The sequence below is a fragment of the Ixodes scapularis genome, unplaced genomic scaffold (genome assembly GCF_016920785.2).
Source record: "Ixodes scapularis isolate PalLabHiFi unplaced genomic scaffold, ASM1692078v2 PGA_scaffold1__304_contigs__length_218370807, whole genome shotgun sequence".
Lineage (NCBI taxonomy): Eukaryota > Metazoa > Arthropoda > Arachnida > Ixodida > Ixodidae > Ixodes > Ixodes scapularis.
The window spans coordinates 4,103,304-4,127,837 of NW_024609846.1; the positions used below are offsets into that span (position 1 = coordinate 4,103,304).

The window sequence follows — 24,534 nt, forward strand, 5'->3', positions numbered from 1 at the left end:
GTCAGAATCACCACCAGGACATCCTGATGGCATTTCGCGGCGGCCGACTGCCACCAGGAAACCATCAGAAAGCCGACAAGCGGGGTCTGACTGGAGTTTGACTGTCGGTCAGAGTAACTTGTTGTCCAATCAGACATGCTTGACGTACAGTCAGGCACAGTCAGCGGTCCACTAGAAAACATTGACTGCCAAACAGCGTTACATTGATGGATTTTTCCTTCGGGCTGAACGTTTTTTATTTAACTTTTCTGAGGTGAAAATGAATAAACTAATCTAATGAATGTCCCAAGAAACATTTCGTGCATCAGTGGCCCCTCTGGATCACCTAGCAGCTAAAAACAAAAAAAAAAAAATAGAAATCTGTTCAAACTATGAGTAAATGTGCCATTAGTATTTACAATTAATGAACGTTTTTAGCTAACTTTCGCAGATTGTACATGTATAGCTTAGCCTCGAAATCATTTAAAAAAAAAACTGAAATCGTTTAAAAAGAACCATGTATGAATGGTGAACTCTCAATTAAATCCCATGATCAAAATCGCAAAAACTATTTTCACCGTCATATTTTTCTTGGTGTGACATGAAAAGTGACCACCGGAGGTACCATGAATGAAGACAAAAAGGTTTGGGTGTTGGAAGTCGTGATTTCAGTGCGGTTCAAAGGCGAAGCCGTGAAAGTAAATTCGAAAGGCAGGGTTCTTTCTGGTTTGCACATAAAATGGTGACTTAATAATGTGCGTGTTTTCTTTCAAGAAATCGAGATCATGGTCGGTATTGCCGTACGCAGTTTGACGCCGGGATGAGGTGGGGGAGCCTGGCGCGACACGATGTGTTTGGTGGCGTCCAGCTCGAAGCCGTCGAAGACAATGTGGCTGCAGCACTGGGCGCAGAAGTCGGACAACACAAAGGAGCTGAGGGAGCTCAGGGTCGGGTCGTAGTAGCAGAGGATCAGCTGCGGCTTCTTCCCCGGTTTCGGCGAGGCTGGGATAAGACGAGACAACACGCAGGTTACGTTACAACGGTGGCTAACCGACGGACAGTCAGCTAAGCGCGGTCAGCCCCGTGAACACTATACTTCGTCTCATCCTCCGATGGACTAAAGGCCGAAGCCACGGGCCGCCGGGTCCAATCACGTTCCACGCTAAACTATGACACGCTTAGCATTGACGAGGTTTGGACGAATAATGCTCCGAATCCAAAAACGCTGCGTCATTTTTATAGCTTCGACATTGCAAAGAGCCAGTACGTCCTGGCTTTCTTTGCAATGTAAAATTGTTGAGTCACTCATTGCTCGATTCGAACCACTGTCCGCCCATTCCCATCAGTTATCCGAGACGTGGGCACTGATACGTGCATCAAAGCGAAATACCACGCAATGTCTAAGTGGTTCGTGATTGGATCTGGCGGTTCGTAGCTTCTGCCTTTAGTCCATCGTAGGGTGAGACGAAGTATAGGAGGCCTATAAAAGTTTCAGCGTCATCAATAGACGAACTGAGAACATGTACGGCAGCAAAGACACTGAACTAGCGCGAGGAAATGCATTTGATTGAAACACAACATTAAAACATAATAGGTTTTGGCGATATTGGTGGGAATCGAAGTTATTGCATCGGCCGTAATGGGACATAATCGTGACAAATAAGCCCATACTATATCTAAAAGGTGCATTAAAGACATAACGAAAATATGCCAGAGGTTGTATCTGCTTAAGTTAAGTATGGTTGCGACTTTACATTCGAGAACGTGGAGACGTCAGATTGATGCTGGCAGGAGCAATACTTACGGGTAGAAACATTACCTGCAGCATATTAAAAATGAAGGACAGGAATTGTGTCAGGGAGTCAGTCTTAGATTCGGTACGTATTTTATTGTACAAAAAGAAACCAATTAACAAATTTGTACACTAGCTACCATGTAGAACACGGAGCGCCAATCATTGTGGTCTTGAACTCGGGGTAATGGAATCATGCGAGCCTCACCATTGGTTCGCATTTTGTTTTGCGTACTAATATGCTCTGAACGATATTTAGTTGTTTAAACTGTAGTTTAGAGATGTTTATTGTCAGGGCTTGCTTGATATTTGCCGTACCTATATGTGCACAAAAAAAAAAAGGAAACAAAAAGAGAGTAAAAAAGAAAAAGAAAAAAAGAACGGATAGCATTTATAGACACTTTACACACGCGGCAAATTACAGCCGCCATAGCTGACCTTCTCTTGTCTTACCGAGATGCCGATCAACTGAAACGGTAGTTGACGATCCTCTACAAAGGCCGATGCTTTAAAAAATGACACAGTTGAGTCCAATATGGAAATAACCTGGCCTGCTATGGTAATGATGAAGTGAAATAAAGGAAATAAGAGGAAACAAAAACTGAAGGTCAGTTATGGCGGCGTCCATGCACAGCTGCTGCAAAGCGTCTATAGACATTGCATCGATATTGTCAACTTCGGAACGATCGGCGGCTCTTAGTGGTTAGATAAGAAAGGAGTCGCGGCGGGTTCCCTCGCCACTTTTCTCAAGCAAATCACATATACGCACAGTGCCTGATGGTTTAAAGGCGAAGCTGCGAAAGCAGGTTCGAAAGCACGGGGCGAAAATCGGCAAATCCCAATGTCAGCTGGAAGCGTTAGTATTCAATGCATTTGGGTTTCTCATTTTATGCGCGTGATTCAGAGTGTGACCTTTCACCGTTGGTGAACATGCTCGTGCGTGGCTTTCTAGAAAAGTGTCCAGTTTAGAAACGAGCGAAAGTGACGTCACAGGACTGACTCAGCCATTTGTCACGCCCCGTTGATCGGTTTCGCCATGTCTCGCAACCGCGGTTTGTACATCATTGAGCTAGATCAACCTGTAGCCGCCAAAAGGAAACAACAGATCTCTCCTTCGCATCTGGATAATAGTCGTAACCTGAAAGACAGGTTACGCCGGAGTTTCGAATTGTATGTAGACATTTTTAAAACTATACATTGTAATAAATTGCGATTTAAGTATCGAGTATAGAGGAGGTGTTTCTTGATATATTCCTCACATGAGAGCTATACCTGTCCTTATAAACGCGCTAAAGAAACCGCGTAACAATCAAACTGTAATGCACACAAGAGGGAAATTAGCTGTTGTTTGAACATAAAAAAAAGACGATATCAGTAAAAACTTAGAACACGTAATTAGAACACCCGAAACGCCCAAGGGAAGGGCTGGGAATAATTTCAGAGTATACTTTGCGATTTTCTACGTATAGCCGAAATGTCACATTCACGGCGCATACAACCCACTATGCCGTTGCTAGATTGCAAGCACTTCCACCAGGACTTTATCATATTCAACATCCGGGTATTCGCAGACCTCTGCCGTTGCCACGAAGCCAGCCTAGGTTTAGCTTATAGGTATACAGTATGCTATATGCTGGCACAGCCTCCTATGATGCTGTGCACCATCACGCCGAATAGTCGAAAGGATGTTAGAGATTTTTGTGTTTTCACTTTAACACATCGGCGTAAATTTGTTCAATTTTCAGCGAAAGCATTTAACACCTGCGGTTTTTACCAACTCATAAGGTCTATTTTGAGGCACTCTTCATTAATAGCAAAGGCACAAAGCTTCGACAATTTTCCGACATATAGGCAAACTCTCAGGGATGCCGTATTGCTTTCGTGTATGTTTTTCCTGTTTTTGCGCCGCATAGGAGAGTTTCATCGTTTCTGTATATTTGACAATGTCGCCAACTAGAGCTTAAAAGAATCAATTCAATAACATTTCCTTTCCTTCCACAGTAGCCGCCGGCATGACAGAATGAAATAGGTCTTCCTGCGTTCCTTTTTATTGACCGAATCGCTTAACTGAATTTGAAGTATTCACCAACTCATGTTTACAAACAAACCGGAGCGCCCCTAGCGGATGCCACCGGCGCCGCACACGAGCGATGGGGGTGTGGGCAAGAAGCTCGCCGTCGCCCATAAACAAACCACTGAAATGCGATGTTGTCGGCGTCGGTGTGAGCCCCCCTGCCCCTTTCCGCGTTGGAATTGTTGGTTCTACGTCTTCCTGGCGATGTCTTACTATCTTGAGCGGCGCCAGCGAAATTACCGAGACGACAAGCAGAAACGTTTGAAAGAGCAGACGACAGTTCGAACGATCAGGCGGCCGTTTGAGCTTGAAGACGCACTGAGCGTAGTCCGCAAGTGGTCCGCACAACTTGACAATTTTTTGGCGTTCATGTTGGAACAAAACAAATAAATCTGATGACCACAAGTATGCGTGAATTCAACCCAAAGTGCTACCCGCCCAAGCAATCGTTGTCCGACGGCGTCTGCTTTTCCCTTTTCACGGCACCTATCCAGATTGTTGGACGAACCGTGCACGTGAAAACGGACCTTCAAACCTTTCTCGACACTTTTGGTACGGCCCCCGTCGCGACGTTTTGACGAGAAGGCAGTTTTTTTATTTGGTTCCTTTCAAAACAACGCAGGAATGCACGTCTGGCATGGGGACTTCTGCCCACAGCCCGAGACCGGAAGTGCGACCACCGCCGCCACCGTCACGTCAGTACGCCACCACCGCGCCGTGACGTAACAGAGCTGAATCGGCAGCCCGGAACCACGGACGCCATCTTACGCGTCATTCCGGCGAAGTAGGCGATGATTCCAAGAAGGATCAGGATCACAGCGAAGCCAACCAGTGTCGCGTAGATCATCCAGGTAATGGACGTAGCGTCCCCGTCGTCCCTGGGCGCGCCGTTATGAGCAATCGCTCTTGGTGTTCTTCACGACGCAGGGAGTACACTTCTTGGGGCCCGCAGATACACGAGCGGTAGACTGGGCGACAAACTAATCTCCGACGTGAACGTAGACACCACACCGCCAATCTTAATTACATGTACACTTGCTTTAACAAAAACTAACGTTTGAAAGAAAAAAAAGAAAAAAAAGGGAGGTACAATTACGTGGATGCCGTTTTTATTGAATGTATAGGAGGCTCGGTGGAGATTAGTTGGGAAGATAACCATCATGATCAGAAGGCTAATGAACTAAAATCGGTTAATTACGTGTTTAATTGCATGTATGCGTCCTATTGCAATTGCAGCATTGACGGCAATTACTATTAAAGTCCAGACCAATTTTAATATTATTCTGAGGAGGTAATGCTTTTTGTGATACCAAGCGAACTGTTTTCGCATTTTTTCATCCGATTTAGAAAATGCGGCCGCGAAGAGCGCCGCAAGCATTGCCCGCAATGGCGTTAGCAGGAGTGACATAGTGGTTTTATTCACGTCGTCACAATCTCGGCAGCACGTCCTTGTTGGATGCGCCAACGAGACTCCGCCGAGACAGTGACTACGCGAATGAAACGACTATGAAACTCGTGGGCGTTATTTCCAGCGCTCTTCTCTGTGCTTAATTTTTAAATCGGGCGAAAAAAAAAAAAAACGGAAACGTATAAATAAATTAAAAAAAACTCCCGTTAACCTTGTACATTTGCTTTAAGTTGGTCCGGCTACTACTATAGTAATTACCGTCAATACTGCTGAGGAATAATACAATGAACGTGAACAGGAAACTAACGCAGACCTGCCGTTTCATACTAAATACGCCCGATTACACCAGGTTTGCAAACAATCATATTTGTCGCGCCATTACTGTTGGACAGTTGCTGCACGCGTTTTTGTATGTGTGTGTGCGGGGGAGGGGATTGTTTATTGGCAGTGGACCGGGTGTCGCAATACTGCTTCCCGGACCCTCGCTGACTTACAGCAGTGCGTCTTTATAGACCGACACGCGGAGCGGCTCTGTTTACCAAAACGGCCGGAAGGCTGCGCATGCGCGGTAGCTATGTGGGCAAAAGCGGCCCGGCTCTCCGTGTTATCGCCATTGCGTTCTATGGCGTGCGCTCGTTGTTGACGTTGTAGGGACGCTTGTAGCTTTATTTGTGCGTCGTATTCCCCGACAATGTATGTCGTATGCTATGCACGACTATTTGAGCTCGCTACTCGAGCCTGAATGGCAGCAGTATCGAGACAAACTGTGCGTGGAAGGCGTAAACAAGGCCTACCGAACTTCCGACGTGAAGCTGCTGCCATTAAAGTCGACGGCTCACGTCGTCGTTTATTTAGTTTTTTCGCCAAGCCAGTTAGCGGCTGACACGGTGCAGGCGTACGAGTCTCTCGAGGCCTACGATCACTTCGAGTCGGTTTCCGCACTGCCGGCGGGATCCACAGACTGTGAGTCTGCGGAAGTGTATTTATTAATTGATTAAATGCACACAGTGTCTTCAAGTCAAGGTATGATATTTTTCCTACTCTCATGACCACAAGGCATGACAAGCAGTAACGCTTTGTCCGTTCTGCAGTCTTGGCAATACCACGTTACAAGTAACGGCGTTGTCGGTAACGCATTAGTTTTTTTAAGTAACATAGTAACCTACTCGTTACGTTTTCGACACAGTAACGGGTAACATACTTACGTTAGTATTTCAAGTAACGTAATTACGTTGCTACTTCCCAAGTCTTAAAGAAATTACACTTAAATGTTTTCCCTGTTTTAGGCGTCAAGCCATGTTTTTCTTCGCGTTTTTTTTTCGTGAGTATTTAGGTGAAACTGTAAAAAAAGATAAAGTAATTATGTTCAGTTTCTGCATTAACATAATGTTTCTTGATTTATGAGCTTATGCATACCTGTATCGTCAAAACGGTAAAATGTGTAAAACCATAATTTAAAAAGTAACGCAGAAGTAACGTGCGTTACTTTTCATCGGTAGCGGTAACGCGTTCCTTTTATTTTTAGGTAACGTAGCTCGGTAACGCATACCTTTTATTTGCAAGTAACGAGTAACGTAATTCGTTACTTTTTGTCGGTAACGCCTAGAACACTGCCGTTTTGTCGCCGATCCCCTTCTGCTGGGCAGCACGGGCGTAGCGAGCCTCCGACGAGCGCTTGGCCGATGCTTTGTGCGCGAACACCGCGGGAACAAAATCCGGGTGGTCTCGATCAGACGACGGTTTCCCTACACATAAGCAAGCCTCGGAACGGAGTTTGAAATGGAACCCGCACTTGCCTTCAAGAAACTGCTTGCCGCACAAACGGTCCTTCGTGCAAGGCCACCATTCTTTTCGATATAAGGATATTATCCACCTTCCGCGGCTTTCAGAGTCAGCCGGGAACTTGTGGAAACTCACTCGCCACTTTTTTTCTACCTTTCGGTGCAATTAACGGCAACACAGCTTCGCGGCATGCTGAAATGCTATGACACCCATGCGAAACGTGCGGCCTTTTGCCCATACGACCCGGCTCCGGCGCGATCGCAGCGCCGCCGCAGCTTCGTGACGTCAAACCCTCGTGTCGGTCTATAGGACAGCAACTTTCTAAAACTTCACGAAACGTACGCAGGCCGCATCCTAGCGAGGCGGTTGCATTCGCCCGAGTAGTGAGCTTCTCGAGTCGGTACTAAACTTCGGTGCCAACTCCGAGAAGCCAAATCGCATGCGCAGCAATCGAGTAACGAGCCGACAAAAGGAGGAACCCTTGCTGTGACTTACACGCGCAGATCGGCGCCGGAAACTCCATCGAACTCGTCCTTCTCGAACCAGGAACGGTCAATGTTCGGGAACAGAATGTAACTGAAACAAAACACACGCAAAAAAAGACCGAGATAACGTCCCGGTGTATCGCGAACTGTTAATCCCTCACAGTTCGCTCGTTTCGGGTTGATGACATTCCTATCGACCGGAGTGACCTCAGGGCATGGGCGTAATATTGGCATCAAATCGCTGGCCACGCGTCTGATCTCGCTCCAAGAGGCATCGGGCAGTGTCGACGTACCTACTTAGGATGCAGAAAGCAATAGATCCAATATACATTCCAACACTCGCCTACGAGTAGGAGATCTGTTTTCGGAATTTATATATATATATATATACATATACATATATATCTATATATTTTTTGTGTAAGTCGAAGGCTGTTTTTTGGAGCTTTCGTATCTTTTACAGAACACTCGGAAAATTTCTTTTGTGCTTTTAGCGCCATTGGCTAATGTATATATACAATAACAGCTGTTTGCGAGTTCAGTAAAGTAATCATACTTGTCCAACAGGCTTTAATTTGTTGAAAGTGTGGGGGAAATTTCTAGATTTATTGAAGTAACTTCCGGTGTGCACCAGGGCTGTTTTAGGGCTGATGTTATTCTTGCTTACATCAGTGCCATAGCAGATTCTATTCATATCTTTGTTCAAGTCCTCCTTTTCCCAGTCGATTGTCTAATGTACACGAAAGTGAATTCACGATGTCACCAAATGTTAATGTATGAGCCATTAATTAATCTGCACGAATGTTGAAAAAAAAATAGCGTACGAAAGAAGATAAATTTTTAAAAGTCCACCTGTGTAACGGTTAAAAGAAAAAAAAGTTGTTTACTAGGTTTGTTATACTCTTATTGGTGTAACCTCGCAACAATACGAAACTTTTAAATTCTTAGCTATACCAATTTCTAACGATTTGAACTGAATGAATCATGTAGACAATGTGTCTACCACTGCGTTCCAATAACTTGGTTTATAAGAAGGGCAACTAAGAATACGAAACGTGCAGTTAAATTATGTGCTTACAAGGCCCTAATTCATTCATCTCTAGAGTACGCTCATGGAATCTGGAATCCACATGTGCATTACCAAACATATCAACTTGAACGTATTAAGCGACTTGCAGTAATATTGTATTCTGAATATCGTGGCAAAAAATTTAAAACAGAATTAAAAAAAAAATGCCGAGCTACATACGAAGAAAATTTGGAAGTCTGAAATTTTTCTACCAGTAACAAGTATTACAGTATCAGTTCGATTGACTAATACACTTTCCTGGAAGTAGGTTGGCCAGACTTAAAACAATCAGTTTGCAGTCAAGCCGTGCTGTCCAAACCTTGATGTTTTATAAGTGTTTCTTTCTGACAAAAACAATTGAGGAGTGGGACAGTTTGGAGGGCGACCTTTCCTTGTGACTGACAATTCAGTGAATTTTGAAAAATGTTACATGATTTGTTTTCAAAGACGGCCATCGTTCTCTTGAAATGGTGTTGGTGAGATGACTTCGTGTGCGTTCCTGTTTGTGTGGGAGAACGTCTGGATGATGATTGTATTTGTTTGTGGCTTTGGTTGCTGTACGGTTCTTGTTCTTTTTTGCTGTTGTGTTTTCTTAAAAAAAAAAAAGGAAATTACGAGAAAGCCCGAGAGGGTTCTCAGTTGTAAACAAATAAAGAATAAACAAAAAACTGCCTGGCCGCTTGCTCTAGCTGCGACTTAAGGGGGTGAACCCTGCAAGTTTTTTATAATTTGTTTAGCGTCTGCTATTGCGTGGAGAAAAAAAAATTAATGTGTGTTCTCTAGGTTATGAATGTCAAGGACAAACCCCGAGTGGTGTGCGACGAAAGTAGAAACATCGTTGGGCACCGCCTTTAAACGCACATGAGCTCGCGCAACACAGGTGGCGATGTTTTTATAGCCTATCAGTGCCTCATCTTTGCCACAGTAGAATACATCAAAATATTCTTGCTCTAAGGCGGCAAAAATAAATAAAAAAAAAAATTGGAGGAAATTTTTTTTATCGTCGTTGCGCCGAACTTGAGAAAAGCAGCATTTTACGATTTGCCACGCAAGACAAATTTCACTGCTCGGTCTGATAAGCGATGAAGAGGCTCTCCAATGGCCGGTCGAGACGAATTTACTCCTTTTGCAGGCCGTTTGTGAGCGTTTCAAACAAATAAACTAGTCAGTGAGGGTGAGACCCAATCACCTTATTACCGCAGCCAGTGTGTACTCCACCATTGGGTGATAAGAATGCCGAAAGACCAATCAAGAGGCGTAACGATCACAAGCCTCGCCCTGGGTTTCTTAAACCGACACGATCATGGATTTCAGGGAATACTAAACGTCGATTGAGAATAGCGCTCGCTCCCGGGCTCGGCGCGCTTCGGAGGAATTCCCGTGTCGGTCCTTGCGTCAAGCGTATGCATCGATTCTCTATGACTGATGTGTTGGACGTAAATCTTCTTTGGCGGGGGAGCCTCAACGAGGAGATGATTTGTTTCGCCAAGCACGAGTGTTACTGAACCCGGCGAACAAACAAGGTGATACACACCAAAGCGAGCCTTGCGGCCCCGGTTTTTTTTTTTCCAACGCAGTTTACGGGTGGCTATAAAACTGGCCGGCTGAAACGCTCGAGGTCAGGAACACGGGTCGTCTGCGCTCACCCAACGACGTGGGCTTACGCTCTCAATCGATAGAATTACAGTTCAACAACACGCCGGGGACTAAGAGCTTCAGGGGGAAGCTTCGAAAACGAACGCTTCCTGCCCTCGCCGTCCAGTAATGCGCTCGCATCTGAAACTAGTGGTTTAAAAACATTTAAAACTTTCGGATCACAAATTAGCTGTCCTATGAGAAGTAATTACATATTGGCTCACGATAATGGAGTGAACTACTACTAGTTTTGTTCATTAGTTCCGGTCCCATGCACAAACTAGACGCCGCGCGGAAGTTGGGGTGACCTATAATTCCCGTACCCTGTTGCTTCGTAAAAAGGCCGCAGCTTCAATTTAGGATGACGTTTAGCTGAACTCGCGTTCAGCTAACGTCCAAGCGAAGTTACTAGATTAACTTACTTGTGGAACGCCCTAGAACGAGTTACCCTCCTCCCCCACTAAGGGTCTTCACCTGTTGTTTGAAGCATTATCTAGAAGCTGCGTTTTAAAACTGTGTATAGGATGAATGTATGGATGGATGAGGCTGAGCCCTTTGAATCGGGTGGCGGCTTGCGCCATCTAGCTTGTATTTTTTTTTTCTGTTAAGCATAAAGATTTATATCTACAAATTTATTCTTAAAAGCTATTTACAATCCGTACGACGGAGGCGCCTTATACAACCGGGTGCACACACCTTCCACCTATACGGGTCACCCGGAAAGGAAAGATAAAATATTCATCCTTCCATCGACCTACTGCTGTACAGTGAAGCACCACCTAGACGCTGTGTTTCAAAACTTGTGTATTACAAAGAACACATTTTAGGCGCCACAGCTGCCGTCCTTAAATAGGTGGCGCGTCGATTGAGGGGAGGAGGGGATTGGCATTACTCGTAAAATCAGCATTTATGGGCAGTTTCGTTACAAAATTGACAATATAGTAGTGTTCCATCTAAGCTATATGGTCATTATTCACATACAACCCCCCCCCCCCCCCCCCCAAATAAATAAAAAGGCAAAAAACGCGAGTTTTTTTTTCAAATCCTCTGCCACCATATCAGCTATTGTACAGAGTCTGGATGGGATTTGGTTGGCCTCCATCGTCCACTGGCCGACGCGCGCTGGGTAGGGTCGACGATCCCCTAGCAATGACGTCGTGCGCAGGCCTTATCTTTTACGTGGTATTGTCCCAGAGCGCGCTCAAAGAAGCTGTTGAATTCGCCACGGGTCTCTTCTTGCTACTTAATAATATTACTTTTTTTCTTAAAGCACACCAAGCTTTACTGGTGGCCGCCATATCTTGTTCAACACCTCCTGCGCGAGGCATGCGATTGAATCCGAGTTCACAGCGCGCGCTGACGCAGCACTTGTGTCCAATCATAGCCTCCTTTATAATCACAAAGCCTGGCAGTTCGACGGCGAGGACGTAGAGTGCCGGTTGCAGATTTGGAGCACGAGGATCTGGTAGCAGAGAGCATTTCTCGGGGAACCTTGTATTCAGCGCACAGCTTTTGCAGCGGCGAGAACCCGAAACATGATTTTCAAACCCGACGAGAAAAGAAGGGGTAGCGCGAGGAACATGAAGAGCACGAGCAGAGATTCCACCGCTCGGGGGAAGAGTGTTTTGGCGGCTCGCCACAGCGGGGCGCCCGTCACGTGGCACTCCTCTCATCCTTTGTCTGCCATTCTACCTTTTCAACTTCGACGGCCGCGTCTCGTGGCGATCTGCCAGGCTTGTAAGTATACAGGAGGCTATGGTCCAATGCATGCTCAAAGCGCATGCCCGAAATATCAGTGGCCACGGAGCAACTACTGGAGGGCGCAGAATTCGTTTCGGAAAAGGTGCATCATACCTAGAAGTGTGGGAGGAAAGAACAATAAGATGATTTCTTTTTCTTCTTCGAGGGACAGAGGTTGTACGTCGCTGTCCACACGGATCACTTGAGCTCCACTAATTGGAGAGCCATCTTTTTGTTGGCTGAAAATCTGCAAAGCATGCATCACTTACTTTTGCATAACGGCGTCAACAGGGCTCAGGCTCCTTGGCGATGCTGACGCAGGGTGCGCTTGCTCCACAAAGCCAACATGAGAATCCATATTCCTGCAGAAAGAGAGGACAGCACGATAAACCGATAAAATGAGTGAGTATTGCGCTCCTGAGGATGTGTTGTAACCGCGACACTATCAGGCGCTGAGATGTATAAGAAATTCAATTAGAAATTCTCATATAAGACGGACCGGTCTTCGGGGAAAATAAAAGTTTACAATATTTCACGTAACTCCACCGGCTATCCAAATATTATTCTGAATGCCACTGTTCATGGGATTAAACTCAGTTTGCTTTTATCAATATTCATTTCGGTAAATACTGTTTGACGCAAGTGTTTTTGTTTAATTCTTAACTAAAGACTGCAATGTCATATCTTTTATCTTTTCAAATGTTTGACAAAAATGAACATATTTTACCATGTACTCATAAAGCACATTAAATGAATGTGATGCATGAAAAGGCGCGGGGAATTGAAATAATTCAACGTTCAGGTATAAAGTAGAATCCGAGTGGTGAGTGAACAAGTGAATGTGTTGGAAACAAAATAATGCAGTTTCCGTGAAACTTTTGTTCATGCACCGTGGTTTTGCTTTTTTTTTTTTACGGTTTTTATTATACATGTCTTTCAGAAAGTTGAGTTAATATCCCCAATACCGCCACCGAGGGTAAGGAAATCCCAACTATAGCAATAAACTTTAAAGTCAGATTGATTTCTATTTTCTTTAGAGTGTGCTTCGTCGCATACACTCAACCTTTTGTCTAAATGCTATTTATTTAAAGACACGCATGTTAAACACGAAACCGTTGTGAGAACAAAATGATAGCTCACTATAATACTATAAGAATGACCTACAAATGACACTGCGTGGCACTGTTAGTGCAAACAAGCCACAGCCAATTTGTTTTTCTTTTCCTCTCTTAGACTTTTTTCTATCGAGGTCACTATCATAAGTGGCAAAAGTTTATGCACGCTAATACCCTCGAACAATGCGGGGCAAGCACCAATATGGTGTTCGTGTTTACAATGTCGCGCAATGTATCGTTGACTCTCGCACCATTGGAAACGTGCGACCAGAGAGTGGTGCCACGGTGTGGCTGCTATCAGAAGCACTTCGCATTGAACGCGACAAGACTAGCGAAGACATCCTGCGTAGCAGCCGACCTTAATTCCTAAGGAATGTCAGCTTACATAAGCACAGAGCCATACAAAAACGCTCGGTGCCAGGATACACCTGGCGCTACCTTCTATTACGCGAGACCCGGAAATTAAGAACACAGATCCTCCTCCATGCGCCGGCGCTAACGGCCATGGCCATCTCAATCCCAGCATGTTCAATCCGCCGGCGAAGAGCTAAAAAAGACTTCTTACGTAGATTTCATAATTACAGGCACCGATGAATGTAGTCTCGTTGTGATTTCCGGACCTTCGAGCGCACAAACGTTTCACGGAGGCATACACAACCAATGGGAAATGAAAAGCATCGCGGTGTGACGCTGTCGTTGCCGCTCACAATTTGCGGGACACACGATTGAACCTGAGCTCCGAGCGACCCCTGCCGGTCGAGAGACGTGAAAACACAGAAAGAGCAACGCTGGACGGGGGCGCGTTCTGCGCGCTGCGTTCGCTGCGTCCGAAGTCGGACCTTTTTCACAAGGGCGCCGCCATCTTGAAATATCGTCACTTCCAGTATGGGCGAGAGCATTGTTTTGCCATCCCCACGCCAATAGAATGCATTTAGGAAATAGGCGTAACCGTCACCCATCCTCGTTTTGCCTCACCTCTATTTTTTTACTATTTGCAGGTTGAAATGTTTTAATATTTTTTTGTCACCCATACCGGATATGCCTACTTGGCGGTCGGGGGCGAGAGTAAGCGGAAAAGGTCTATAGCCAAACCCAACGTTACTAAAACACTCAGTTCGGAAAATCGCCGTCGAAACCTGGGCCGTTGGCGTCCACCGAGACCGAGATAAATACGACAACGGCGCCACTCTTTATCGTTTGTCTGTACTATGGTCACATTGAGCTTTTAAAAAGCCTGTTTTTGCGTAAAAACAAACGGAAAAGACTCTTTGTATAAAATTTATTGGAGTTCAGTACAAAAGAAAGGGCCCGTTATGTTTTTAAAATCTTTAGTTTGCAAGGTTTTGCGGCACAATTAATATTATTCTTATACAACCATCCTCAGCGGTGCATTCAGGTAGCGCGTCCCGACCTAAGTGCATTTTAACTTCGGTAGTAAGACGCGGCGCGTCCGCTGGGGAGACGGGGGTGGCACCCAGCCTCCTCCATTGCATCTGTTTCGCTGCCAAAATGGCCGATTAAAGCCAAAATAGAAGTAACGTGCGGTTCCTCGAATGGCCGCTGCGGGAGAAATGGTGGCGTTGTTTTCGTCATTAGCTCGGTGCTCGAGGACAAATCGGGGCCACTTTTCCAAAGCAGTCTCAATGGCAGTTTCCCAACTGAGTGGTTTAATAACGTTGGTCGAACCTTTAGAAAAGGTCCGAGGGGGTACAGCTGCGCTTTGTGACCATAGTCTCATATATACTGACAAAGGCTGGCGGATCGGCACACTACCGCCAGTGTACCGCCAGCGTAACCGTATTGAAACAGCTTATCGTTGCCTAATCTTTCTATCCGCAGAAAAGTGTCTCGCTTGTGTTTGTTCCACAAAATATATCATCATAATTCATCTCTCAAGCAAAGACTTCTAACACAACCCCATTATCTTTCAGCACGGAACGATCATAGATTCAAGGTTGGCATTCCATCTAGCAGGACTAACGCATATCATCATTCCTTTATTCCCAGCACCTCTTTGTATTGGAATCACCTTCCCATGGATGTTGCCGAAATCCTGGACATTTAGAGTTTTAGAAATGCCTTAACTAACATCTATTGCCTCACAGAACTATAGCCCTTCTGCTGTTTTGCTGTTGTGTATTGTTTCTATGTGTTTTTTTTTTTAAACCCACTCCCCTCTGTAACGCCTTTTGGCCCTGAGGGTACAATAAATAAATAAATAAATAAATAAATAAGCGGCCGCCGAAATGGAAAAGGTGGAGCGGCAGACAAAGGATGAGATGAGAGGCTCGTGACTGGCGCACCGCTGCAGTTGTTGTTAGAACGTTCTTTATTGCCCTGTTATATATAATATATGTCTACATATATACCCTACAACACATATATACGAGACGCCGAAACACCTTCTCCGGAGAGAACAAGTCAGTCTCGGGTCCTCGCCGCTGCAAAAACTGTGCGCTGAAGTCCAGGTTCCACTGGATAACTGTATATGCTACGCTTGCGTAGCACAGTATCGCAATTGTGCCAATCTGGAGCCAAGCACTGCGGGAAGCCACGATCGGTTTTGCAGGGGACACGAAGGCGCAGACGCGAGGCGGCCTGCTGTGGCGTACGGCTACGAGCCGTCATCGTCGTCCTGTCGTTTCCAGTTTCCCTCCTGATTGCAAAAATCGCGCCCGCGGGACACGCGTCGTCGTGGTGTGTGGTGTCCAGGGCTCCACACTCTAAGAAAAAATGGAGGCAAAACGTAGCAACGGCACATTTGCCTCCCTTCTACTGACGCGCCCCCAAGCGGACACGAGAAGAGGGGAGGAACGAGACGTTTTTCTCCTTCTCTAGGCAGACGAAAAAATTATTCCCCCCCCCCCCCAACTCATCTTCTTTCGGTTTCGTTTTTCGAGCACGTCGCGCACGTTGTTTAATAAATGTTGTTTAGTTGATTGAGCTTTAGCAGCAGCGAAGGCCGCCTGTAATTTCGTATTCTACTCCAAACGTGCAGAACATTTCGGTTGCATTGATGTTTTTACCACTAATTTTCTCAAACGAGCAGCCGAAGCCGCTAGAAACAGCGAGGTTCCGGAGCAGTGCCAGCAGCGCTGCGTGGCTAAAATGGCCATCTCCATATTGCGCAGCCCACGCTGAACCATGCGGACCAGGCGGAACGATGTGTCCTCAGTGGATGTGTCGACGTTGACGAAGTTATGGAAATCGCGGAAACTGCGTCCAAGACAGGCAGGTTTTGCTGCCGGCTGCCCGGTACCTTCTGTGCTGAGTTCGGTTCTGTTTTCTGATGCCGAGTGCCAACCGGCTGTCAACGTGGTTTTCTGTTTCTGCGTGTCAGCAACATAGCAGCAACATCGCGATGGCAGTGTTGTGCGTTGTGAACGGAAGTCTGGAATTATCGCCGATGTGACCGCGTGTTCGCGTATCACTGGTGTAACAACAAGATGAGATGATGTAAACTGTCAGGCATTGATGCCGCTGGTCGGACCGTGATCGGAGGGGTCGGGGTGTTGCAGGTTGACATTCCGCTTTGCATTAAAGAGTTCGAGACCACTTGAGGGATTAGGTGCAATCGATCGACGTGCGGATAGTCATGATGGAACGCTGGTCTGAACCGTAGCTTGTCGTACAGTAGCCAATGTGACTGTCGGTTGTCTTCTCCCCGAGAGCGATTGCTTTCTACGGAAAGGTACGAATAAATGACGGAAGGTACGTATATTTACAGTTTGGGATCTTAGCATTAAAAACGTTCAGCCTTTCCAGTCTCGTGAAGAAGGCAGACCAGCGGAGCTGTACTCGATACACTGCCGCAACGCGCACGCGCCCGTTTCCCGCTTCTTCTCGTTCGACACGCCGCCGATCGTGGATACGTCTTCGGCGAACCAGAGTCGGCTGCAGACGTCGCACGTGACGACAAACGGGTTCTCCACGAATTCCCTCCGGAACCTCACCGTCGCGCCCGGGAACTGTTGAGCCGGTGTGGAGTGCAGTTGTCGCCGGGCCTCGAGCTTGCGCTTAGCCTCCGTGGCTTCCATTTGACGGTCTCATCAACACGCAACCGCCCTTCCTCATAATGGGGCTTTCCAGGCGAGCGATGTGCTCTTCTTTGGCAAGAAAATTTGAAGCGCTCGACGCAGTGGAAGTCGAGGCGCCAACGGCTTTGCGGCGGTTGCGGACCGATTCGCGCTGCTGCGTACGTCGCCACTCCTTCCGCAGCCAGTCTTCCTTCCCCGAAAGGACGCGCGGCCGACCCATCCTATATCTATACCGAAACTGATAAGAGCGCAGGAAACAGCGCGCAAAACAGACGAGGACGAAGTAACACGTGACGAGCGCTGTGCTCGTTACCTGTGCTTCTTCTTTCTCGTCATCTGTTTTTCGCGCCGTTTCATATACGATGAATTCCCACCAACGCGCCCAACTATCCGTTCTTCTATGATAGCTGGAAGGGTTGCCGGCATCTACGAGCGACGGCGGCAATTAGACTGGTTGCACGCTTGCCGCCGTCGCTTATAGATGGCGGTAGCTGTCCAGGTAGGTTTGTGTCGACAGGCGTTTGTTACCGGACACGATCCTGGGGAACCTAGCCCTTAACAGCTCCGCTGTAAAAAATAATGGTAGGTAAATCGAAAAAAAAAAAAAAAAAACGCTATCCTCTCTTTTGCTCTTTAAATATACTACGACTCCTGGAGAAATTGCCCTCCAAGTGTCGCGCTGGGAGGAGCGGTAGAAGTTTTCGAGCTCGCCACGGCGTAGCTCTGTACACTTAACACCTCATTTTCGTTATCGCAAGTAGTAAACCAGCCAGCTGTACTTGAGCTCTTTTTTATTAATAACCCAGAACTCCTCAGTAAAATTTCATATCTCGAAGCGCTTAGTGACCACATTCCAGTTAACGTCGAACTTTCAATTCCTCTGCTCGAAAAAAAAGAAAACTTAAACCAAAAGTTTAGAAACAACAGTTCCCAACCTTTCGGGGTCGACTTGACTTTTTCTTCAGGGCTGACTAAAATGATTCCATTTTTAATCACCCCTGAAGAAGGAGTCAAGTCGACCCCGAAACGTTGGGAACTGTTGTTTCAAAACTTTTGGTTTGAGTTTTCTTTTTTTCCGAATTGTTCCCCAAACCAGACAGATTTCTGTCGAAGATGTTTACTTTCAATTCCTCTGCTACGTCAAACGCGATTTAAGAAGACCATCTTTTGTTATCCAAATGCAAATAAAGACGGAATTCATGAATACATGTCTCATTTCGCAGCCACGTTTTTTGATGAATTTGAAAAAAGAATCGTTGAAGAAAATTGGAAACTCATTAAGGGGGCTCTGGTCGAGTCATTAAATAAAATTGTTCCCAGGATTTCAATACAGTCTGGCTCCCAGAAGCCTTGGTTCTCTGCTACACTAACAAAGCTTCTAAGGAAAAAGAAACGTTTTTTCTTCGAGCCGCCAAGTTATCAGGGTCTTCTGACAGATGGACGAAATATCATGAATGTGCTTCAAAATACAAGTATGAGGTAGAAAAGTCTAAGCACAAGTATTTTAATTACGATCTTCAAAATCTTCTAAGAACTAACCCTCAAAAGTTCTGGCGAACTATGCAAACTCCCAAAAGCTCTCTACCAACCAAATTTACCGATTCCAACGGAAACGAGTTCACGGAATCTCAGGCATGTGAGACTTTGAGCCGTGTTTTTTCTAGCATGTTCACTGAGGAAATATTTCCGTTGACTTCGCTGCCCTCTTCACATGAAACTGTCGATGAAATGGTTAGGTTTGATGTCTCACCGGCTGGTATTGAAAAATTAATAAACAATCTCCCCTTCAATTCCGCCCCTGGTCCTGACGAAATCTCAACCAAACTTTTGAAACTAACAAATGAAGTGTCGTGTGCTTTATTATCCAGTTTGTTTAATCAGTCTCTTAATTCCGGTGACGTTCCAGCTGACTGGAGACATGCTAAAATAACTCCAGTGTTCAAAAACGGATCTAAAATGTTTTTAACAAATTACTGACCCATTTCCTTGACTAGCATGGCTGGTAAACTGATGGAACATGTTATATTTTCACAGATAATGAATCACATTTCTTGCAATAACTTACTGTTTTTTAACCAGCACGGTTTCCGGCGGTCCCTTTCATGTGAATCACTGCTCTTTGAATTAACTACTGACATTCATAGAAGCTTACAAGCCAGAACTGATACCCATGCCATTTTCATCAATTTTTCCAAAGCATTTGATAAAGTTCCCCCCATTGCCTGCTAATTCAAAAACTTTTCTCCTTCCGTATTGACGAAGTCGTTATAAGATGGGTAGAATCCTTTTTAACATCTAGAACGCAGTATGTTTCACTTCATAATCAGGCCTCTTCATCAATGGAAGTACGCTCAGGTGTACCACAGGGAACCGTGCTGGGACCATTGTTATTTTTGCCTTATAATAATGATCTGCAAAATTGTATTAACTCAACTTTAAGATTGTTTGCTGATGACTGTGTTGTGTATGCTAGAAATACTAATATAGCAGACTGTATTTCCTTACAAGATGACCTTTTTAGCATTGAGTCTTGGTGTCGGAAATGGCAGATGGAAATTAACGTTCAAAGAACTAAGTTCATGGTATTCAGCACTAAACAAGTTCCCTTTGTATTCAATTACACTTTATTTAACGCCTGTGCAGAAAAAGTTATGAATTATAAATACCTAGGAGTTTTTCTAACAAGTAGCCTCTCTTGGGGAATGTCATATCAATCATATAGCCGCAAAAGCTAACAAATCTCTTGGTTTTCTGCGTCGTACTCTATATCTCGCATCTGAAGAAACTAAACTTGTAGCTTATGACGCCTTGACACGCCCCATTTTATAGTATGCTTCTGCCATTTGGAACCCCCACCAAGTCTTCCTTGAAAAAGAGTTAGAATCCATCCAAAATAAAGCTGCACGTTTCATCCTAAGGAATTATAACCACTCTCTAAGCGTTACCTCTTTGAAATCAATTCTCAATCTTCCTCCTTTAAGTGAACGTAGAGCTGTATGCCAATTAAAACTACTTCATAAACTTTTCCATCACTCTCCATCTCGTAAGTCTATTTATTGTATACCTGCCTCTTTCATTTCTCGCCGACTTGACCACTCCTGCAAACTTCACCTAGACATTCCCAGGACTAATATTTACAAGTTTTCACCCTTGCAGCTCGCCATTAAAAATTGGAACATGTTACCAGAAGCCGTTGTTACGATAACGGAGCCTCAAGAATTTGCCGAAGCTGTTATTGGTTACCTGCACCTGTGATACGCCCATTGAATTCATTTTTTTATCTTGTGGCATTATTGTATGCGGAGGGCAAGTTCGTCTGCTTCTTGCGCAGGGGGTAGCGGTGACGTCAGAACGCCGAGCCCTGATTGGCTGATGGCGACCCCCTATCTGGGCGTCGTCTGCTGCTTTGCAACGTCGTCTGCTCACAACATCATCTGCGTCTGTCTTACCTTTCCTGCGACTTTCGGAAGTGCAGAGGCCAGATTTACGAAACGATCTTACGCCAAAAATGTGCGTCAGACAAAACTTAAGAACAAATTCCTATTCACGAAACGAAATTTTCGTAAGTTTTGCGCAGGTTACGTCGAAATCCTACGACAGCTCCGAAGCCGTCTTACGCACTTCTTGCGATCAAATCAGCATGACCGACAGCGTCGCGGTCGCGACGACCCACGGACGTTTATTTTTCTACATGCGCTTCTCACGCGTCCCGACTCCAAGCAGCAAGAAAAAAGTAAAAAGTACTTGAAACAGACCACGACGAACGAGAACGCTGGATCCACAAACACCCGGGAAAAGTTCCGACAGCCACGATTCCACAGAACGCGACCAAGCGAGTACGGCAGTTAGGCCTAGCAGGCAGTCCGCGACTCGGCGACCGTCTGCCCACAACCCGCTGGCGTGCTGAATGGAATATGCCCGCGCGACCCTTGTGAAACCTTCCCGTATTATACTTTGATCACTGACCTCAAATTTAGATTAAGAGGCCACTTTCTTCCTCTTTTTATCTCCTTGTTTGCGGAGGCAACGGTGACTCTCGCCGGTGAAAAAGCGGTGAATCTGCGACAGACGCGGGAAAGGTAAAGCAGCCATCGCTTTGACTAGCAGACATAAAGCAGACGACGTTAACTGCGCCAACCCGCCGACGCCGTTAAAAAGTGAGAAGTCTCGCCGCACACGAAAGGAGGGAAAAAGTATTTGGGAAGGAACTTGCGGGCACTAACACGCTTACTCTCGGTTCTTAGCAAACAAACCTCAGCTCCTCGGGACACCTCGCCAGTGAGTCCTTTGACTTTTCTCCTTGATGCGCGTCTGCTAGTTGTTAGACAAAAACAACGTACCGCTCGAGTTATTTCGTCTGCCCTCTCTGAAAGGCGAAGTCAAGCTCGCTCGTAAAGACCTGCACTCCCGAAATTCGCAGGAAACGTAAGACAGACGCAGACGACGTTGCGAACAGACGACGTCGCAAAGGAGCAGACGACGCTCAGATAGGGGGTCGCGATCAGCCAATCAGGGTTCGGCGTTCTCACGTCACCGCTACTTCCTTTCTCATGCGCAGAAGACGAAAATGAGCCCACTTGCGAGGCGTATTGTGTTTCTCACCAATGTCCCCCCCTTTGTAATACCCCTCGTGGGTCTTAAGGGGAACTAATAAATGAAATGAAATGAATGAACCTGCCGCAAGTCGCGGCTTTGACTGCATTCAAGTTGACCGAAAAGCGATTTTTCTGCCTGTGAAGCATCACTTCCAGCTGAGTGAATATCCGCTCTACAGAGATTAATTCAAGACGACAATTGCAGCCGTGCGCGAACAGCACAAATAGAAAAACAAGTACTACAATAGAAATACTGGCTACGACGTGCCGTGCGGGGAAACAAACGCGTGGCTTGGAACCGCATTGGAGCGGCTTGATTTATTGGCTTTCAAATAAGTACGGCATGAGCGTTTACTTTTTACTAAAAAATTAATCACCTGAGCCGTTCAAAATACTCTCAGAGGTATGAAATTGCTGAAAAAAATCAACATGCTGGGAATATTCTTTATTGCTTAGGCGATTACCGAGAAATTCCGTACGTTGAAAACGACCACTATAAAAGACGAAACGCAGCGCTCGGAATTAAGAAGTGATCGGGTTAGTTTGCTGTTGTATTGATGTTTGTCTGTGACGTGTATGTGTACGCGCTCAATGTATATGTTCAGTTGATGGTTGCAGCATGCGTAATGTGTCTACATATGTGTATAATAACGGTTCCCAAAGCTCAATTAATGGTGGCGTCAGAAAATGAAAACATTTTTTTTTTTGTAGAACATGAATTGTGCGGTACCTAGTGCCACCTAGCCTGGCGAATTGAGATTACTCTGCTTGACCCTGCCATCTAGGGGCAAGCGATTTAACCTTCTTTCACGCTACCCGATTTCTGGTTACCGTGAAACAGCGGCTTCGATTTTGTTCATTTTGAGGGCGAATTTTGGTTTCGCGAATCGGTTTACCATTCCTCCGTGATGTGCGGTTGACGAAGGAATCGTTACTCGAGGAAGAGCAAAGGTAAGAAGTAAAGTGCGCGAAGTAACTGGGTATCTGTTTTCTCCGTTTAACATCGCAGTGCTGACCTTGAGTAGACTGAGTAGCTGCTTTTGAAACGCAAGTCTTTACCTGCGGAGAAAAGCTGGCTTCAGAAATAAACTCAGTTCGCGGAAAGCTCGTGTTAAGCTTTTATTTGCTGCTCCTCTCGTCCCGTACCAGAAACGTAGCGTCCTCGTTAAGCGTTATTGAGCTCGATGTGCTCGATTCGGGGCCGCCATAATGAGATGCAGGCGACGGAGGAACCTTGGTTTCCTGCTTCAGGGACGAGAGTTTCTCCCTTTCTAAAGAAACATAAGTTACAAGACCGTTCCTCCCTTTAGGAGGATGTATAGATACCGTTTTTTCTAGGAATGCATGGTCGTGGTGGTGTCGTGTCGTGGTGAAGTATTGTCAAGTCGCCGTTGCCGATCTCCTATGCAAATACGAATTGGCGATCGTTTTCCCATACGCAAAAGCCAGACGAGGCGGCGTCTCACGTCGTTCCTCGCCCTCGGAATCCTGTACAAGCTCTTGCCGCTCTCCGCGCGATTTGTGCACTTCGCAACATTACAGCCCGTCGTTTTCACGGGGCTCTTTCTACGCGCATGCAAAATTCATTGCGGTAAACAAGGCAGCGGCTGAAGAACTCGCCGTCTTCTCGCCTTCGAATGAGAGCTCGCCGACTCGCCAAGATGGCCGGATGTGCAGGTCGAGTGTGACGTATCACGCCGCGAGAGCCTCAGACGCGGGCAACGCAATCGTTGTCTGTGTCGTCTGCTTGCCATACATTGGAAACGGATGTTCTAATAACATAACTCGCGTTATTAAAAAAAAAAAAAGAAAACGGTTGTACTGCATTTAGTTGCCACACGTAATGTTCAATGATTTAGGCAGCTTTCGGTTCGTTCTATTTTAGTCTACGATGCATATTTTGCGAACGCAACGCGGAAAATATGTTCCCCCCGAAACTCGGCGCTCTGCAAGGGAGTTTTCCCTCACGAAGTTCCAGTTCTGAACACGTGACCACCCAATATGGGGATGGCGGCGAAAGGAAAAGGAACGCGATGCTCTGGCTCTGCGAGAAGAGATTACACAGCTACTCTAGGTTTGCTGAGAGATGGCTCTTTGATGCTCTGTACTACCAGATCCTCGCGCTCCAAATCTGCGACCGAGCACTCTATGCCTCCGTCGTCGAACTTCCAGGCTTTGTGATCATAGAGGAGGATATGATGTGACGCAACGCGAACGCTGTCGTTGGTGGCGCGCATTCAACCAAATTCCGACTCCCCTTATCCTTTTTCTTCTTTTAGGTGTCGCGCGCTCTTACTAGTTGAAATGAAGCGATAACAATAAATGTTTTGTCTTGCCCGGTCGAGTCAGCGAGGAGGTCCGGTTCCGTGAGGGGTTCGGTGAGTGCCGCTTGCTTCTCGGGGCGGTCCTCGGCTGCTCCTTCGTTCTCCTTCATATTTAGGTACCCTGGACGTTGCCAAGAAACGTGAGTAAAAAAAAAAAAGAAAAATCAGAGAAGGGACGGAACGCCGGTTTTGAGCAGCGCTCCAGGCGAGCAAAATACAATATTTGGTTCTTGTTTGCATCAATGCGCTTCCCCACTAGAGTTTTTTCTACTCCGCTCCATTCTAAGTGTCAGCGTAGCAGAGGCTACAAGAGCGAGCTGCGAGCTTTCAGCGACTATGGCAAGCACGCGCGCCCGCGCAGTGCGAGCGTCGTTCAGGAGGACGTGCTTTTGCAAGTAGCTTCGGCCTCGCTGTCACGTAAAGTGAGGCATACGTGCTCGCGGAAGCTATGAAAGAAAACAGAGATGAAAGAAATGTTTAATGGGACGCTGTAACCGCA

At 46.0% G+C, this 24,534-nt stretch overlaps 1 protein-coding gene across 1 annotated transcript in view; it reads right to left on the reverse strand.

Moving 5' to 3' along the window:
- Positions 1-532: 532 nt before the first annotated feature.
- LOC8027793 overlaps positions 533-24,534 on the reverse strand; it is a 35,853-nt gene continuing 11,851 nt past the window's right edge. Inside the window, exons 2-6 of the mRNA XM_040221696.2 lie at positions 24,048-24,156; positions 12,234-12,326; positions 7,531-7,611; positions 4,614-4,723; positions 533-981 (exon numbers count right to left, since the gene is read on the reverse strand). Coding sequence (XP_040077630.2) covers positions 749-981; positions 4,614-4,723; positions 7,531-7,611; positions 12,234-12,326; positions 24,048-24,145 — 615 coding nt within the window. The 5' untranslated portion in view covers positions 24,146-24,156 and the 3' untranslated portion in view covers positions 533-748. The remainder of the gene's footprint in view (positions 982-4,613; positions 4,724-7,530; positions 7,612-12,233; positions 12,327-24,047; positions 24,157-24,534) is intronic.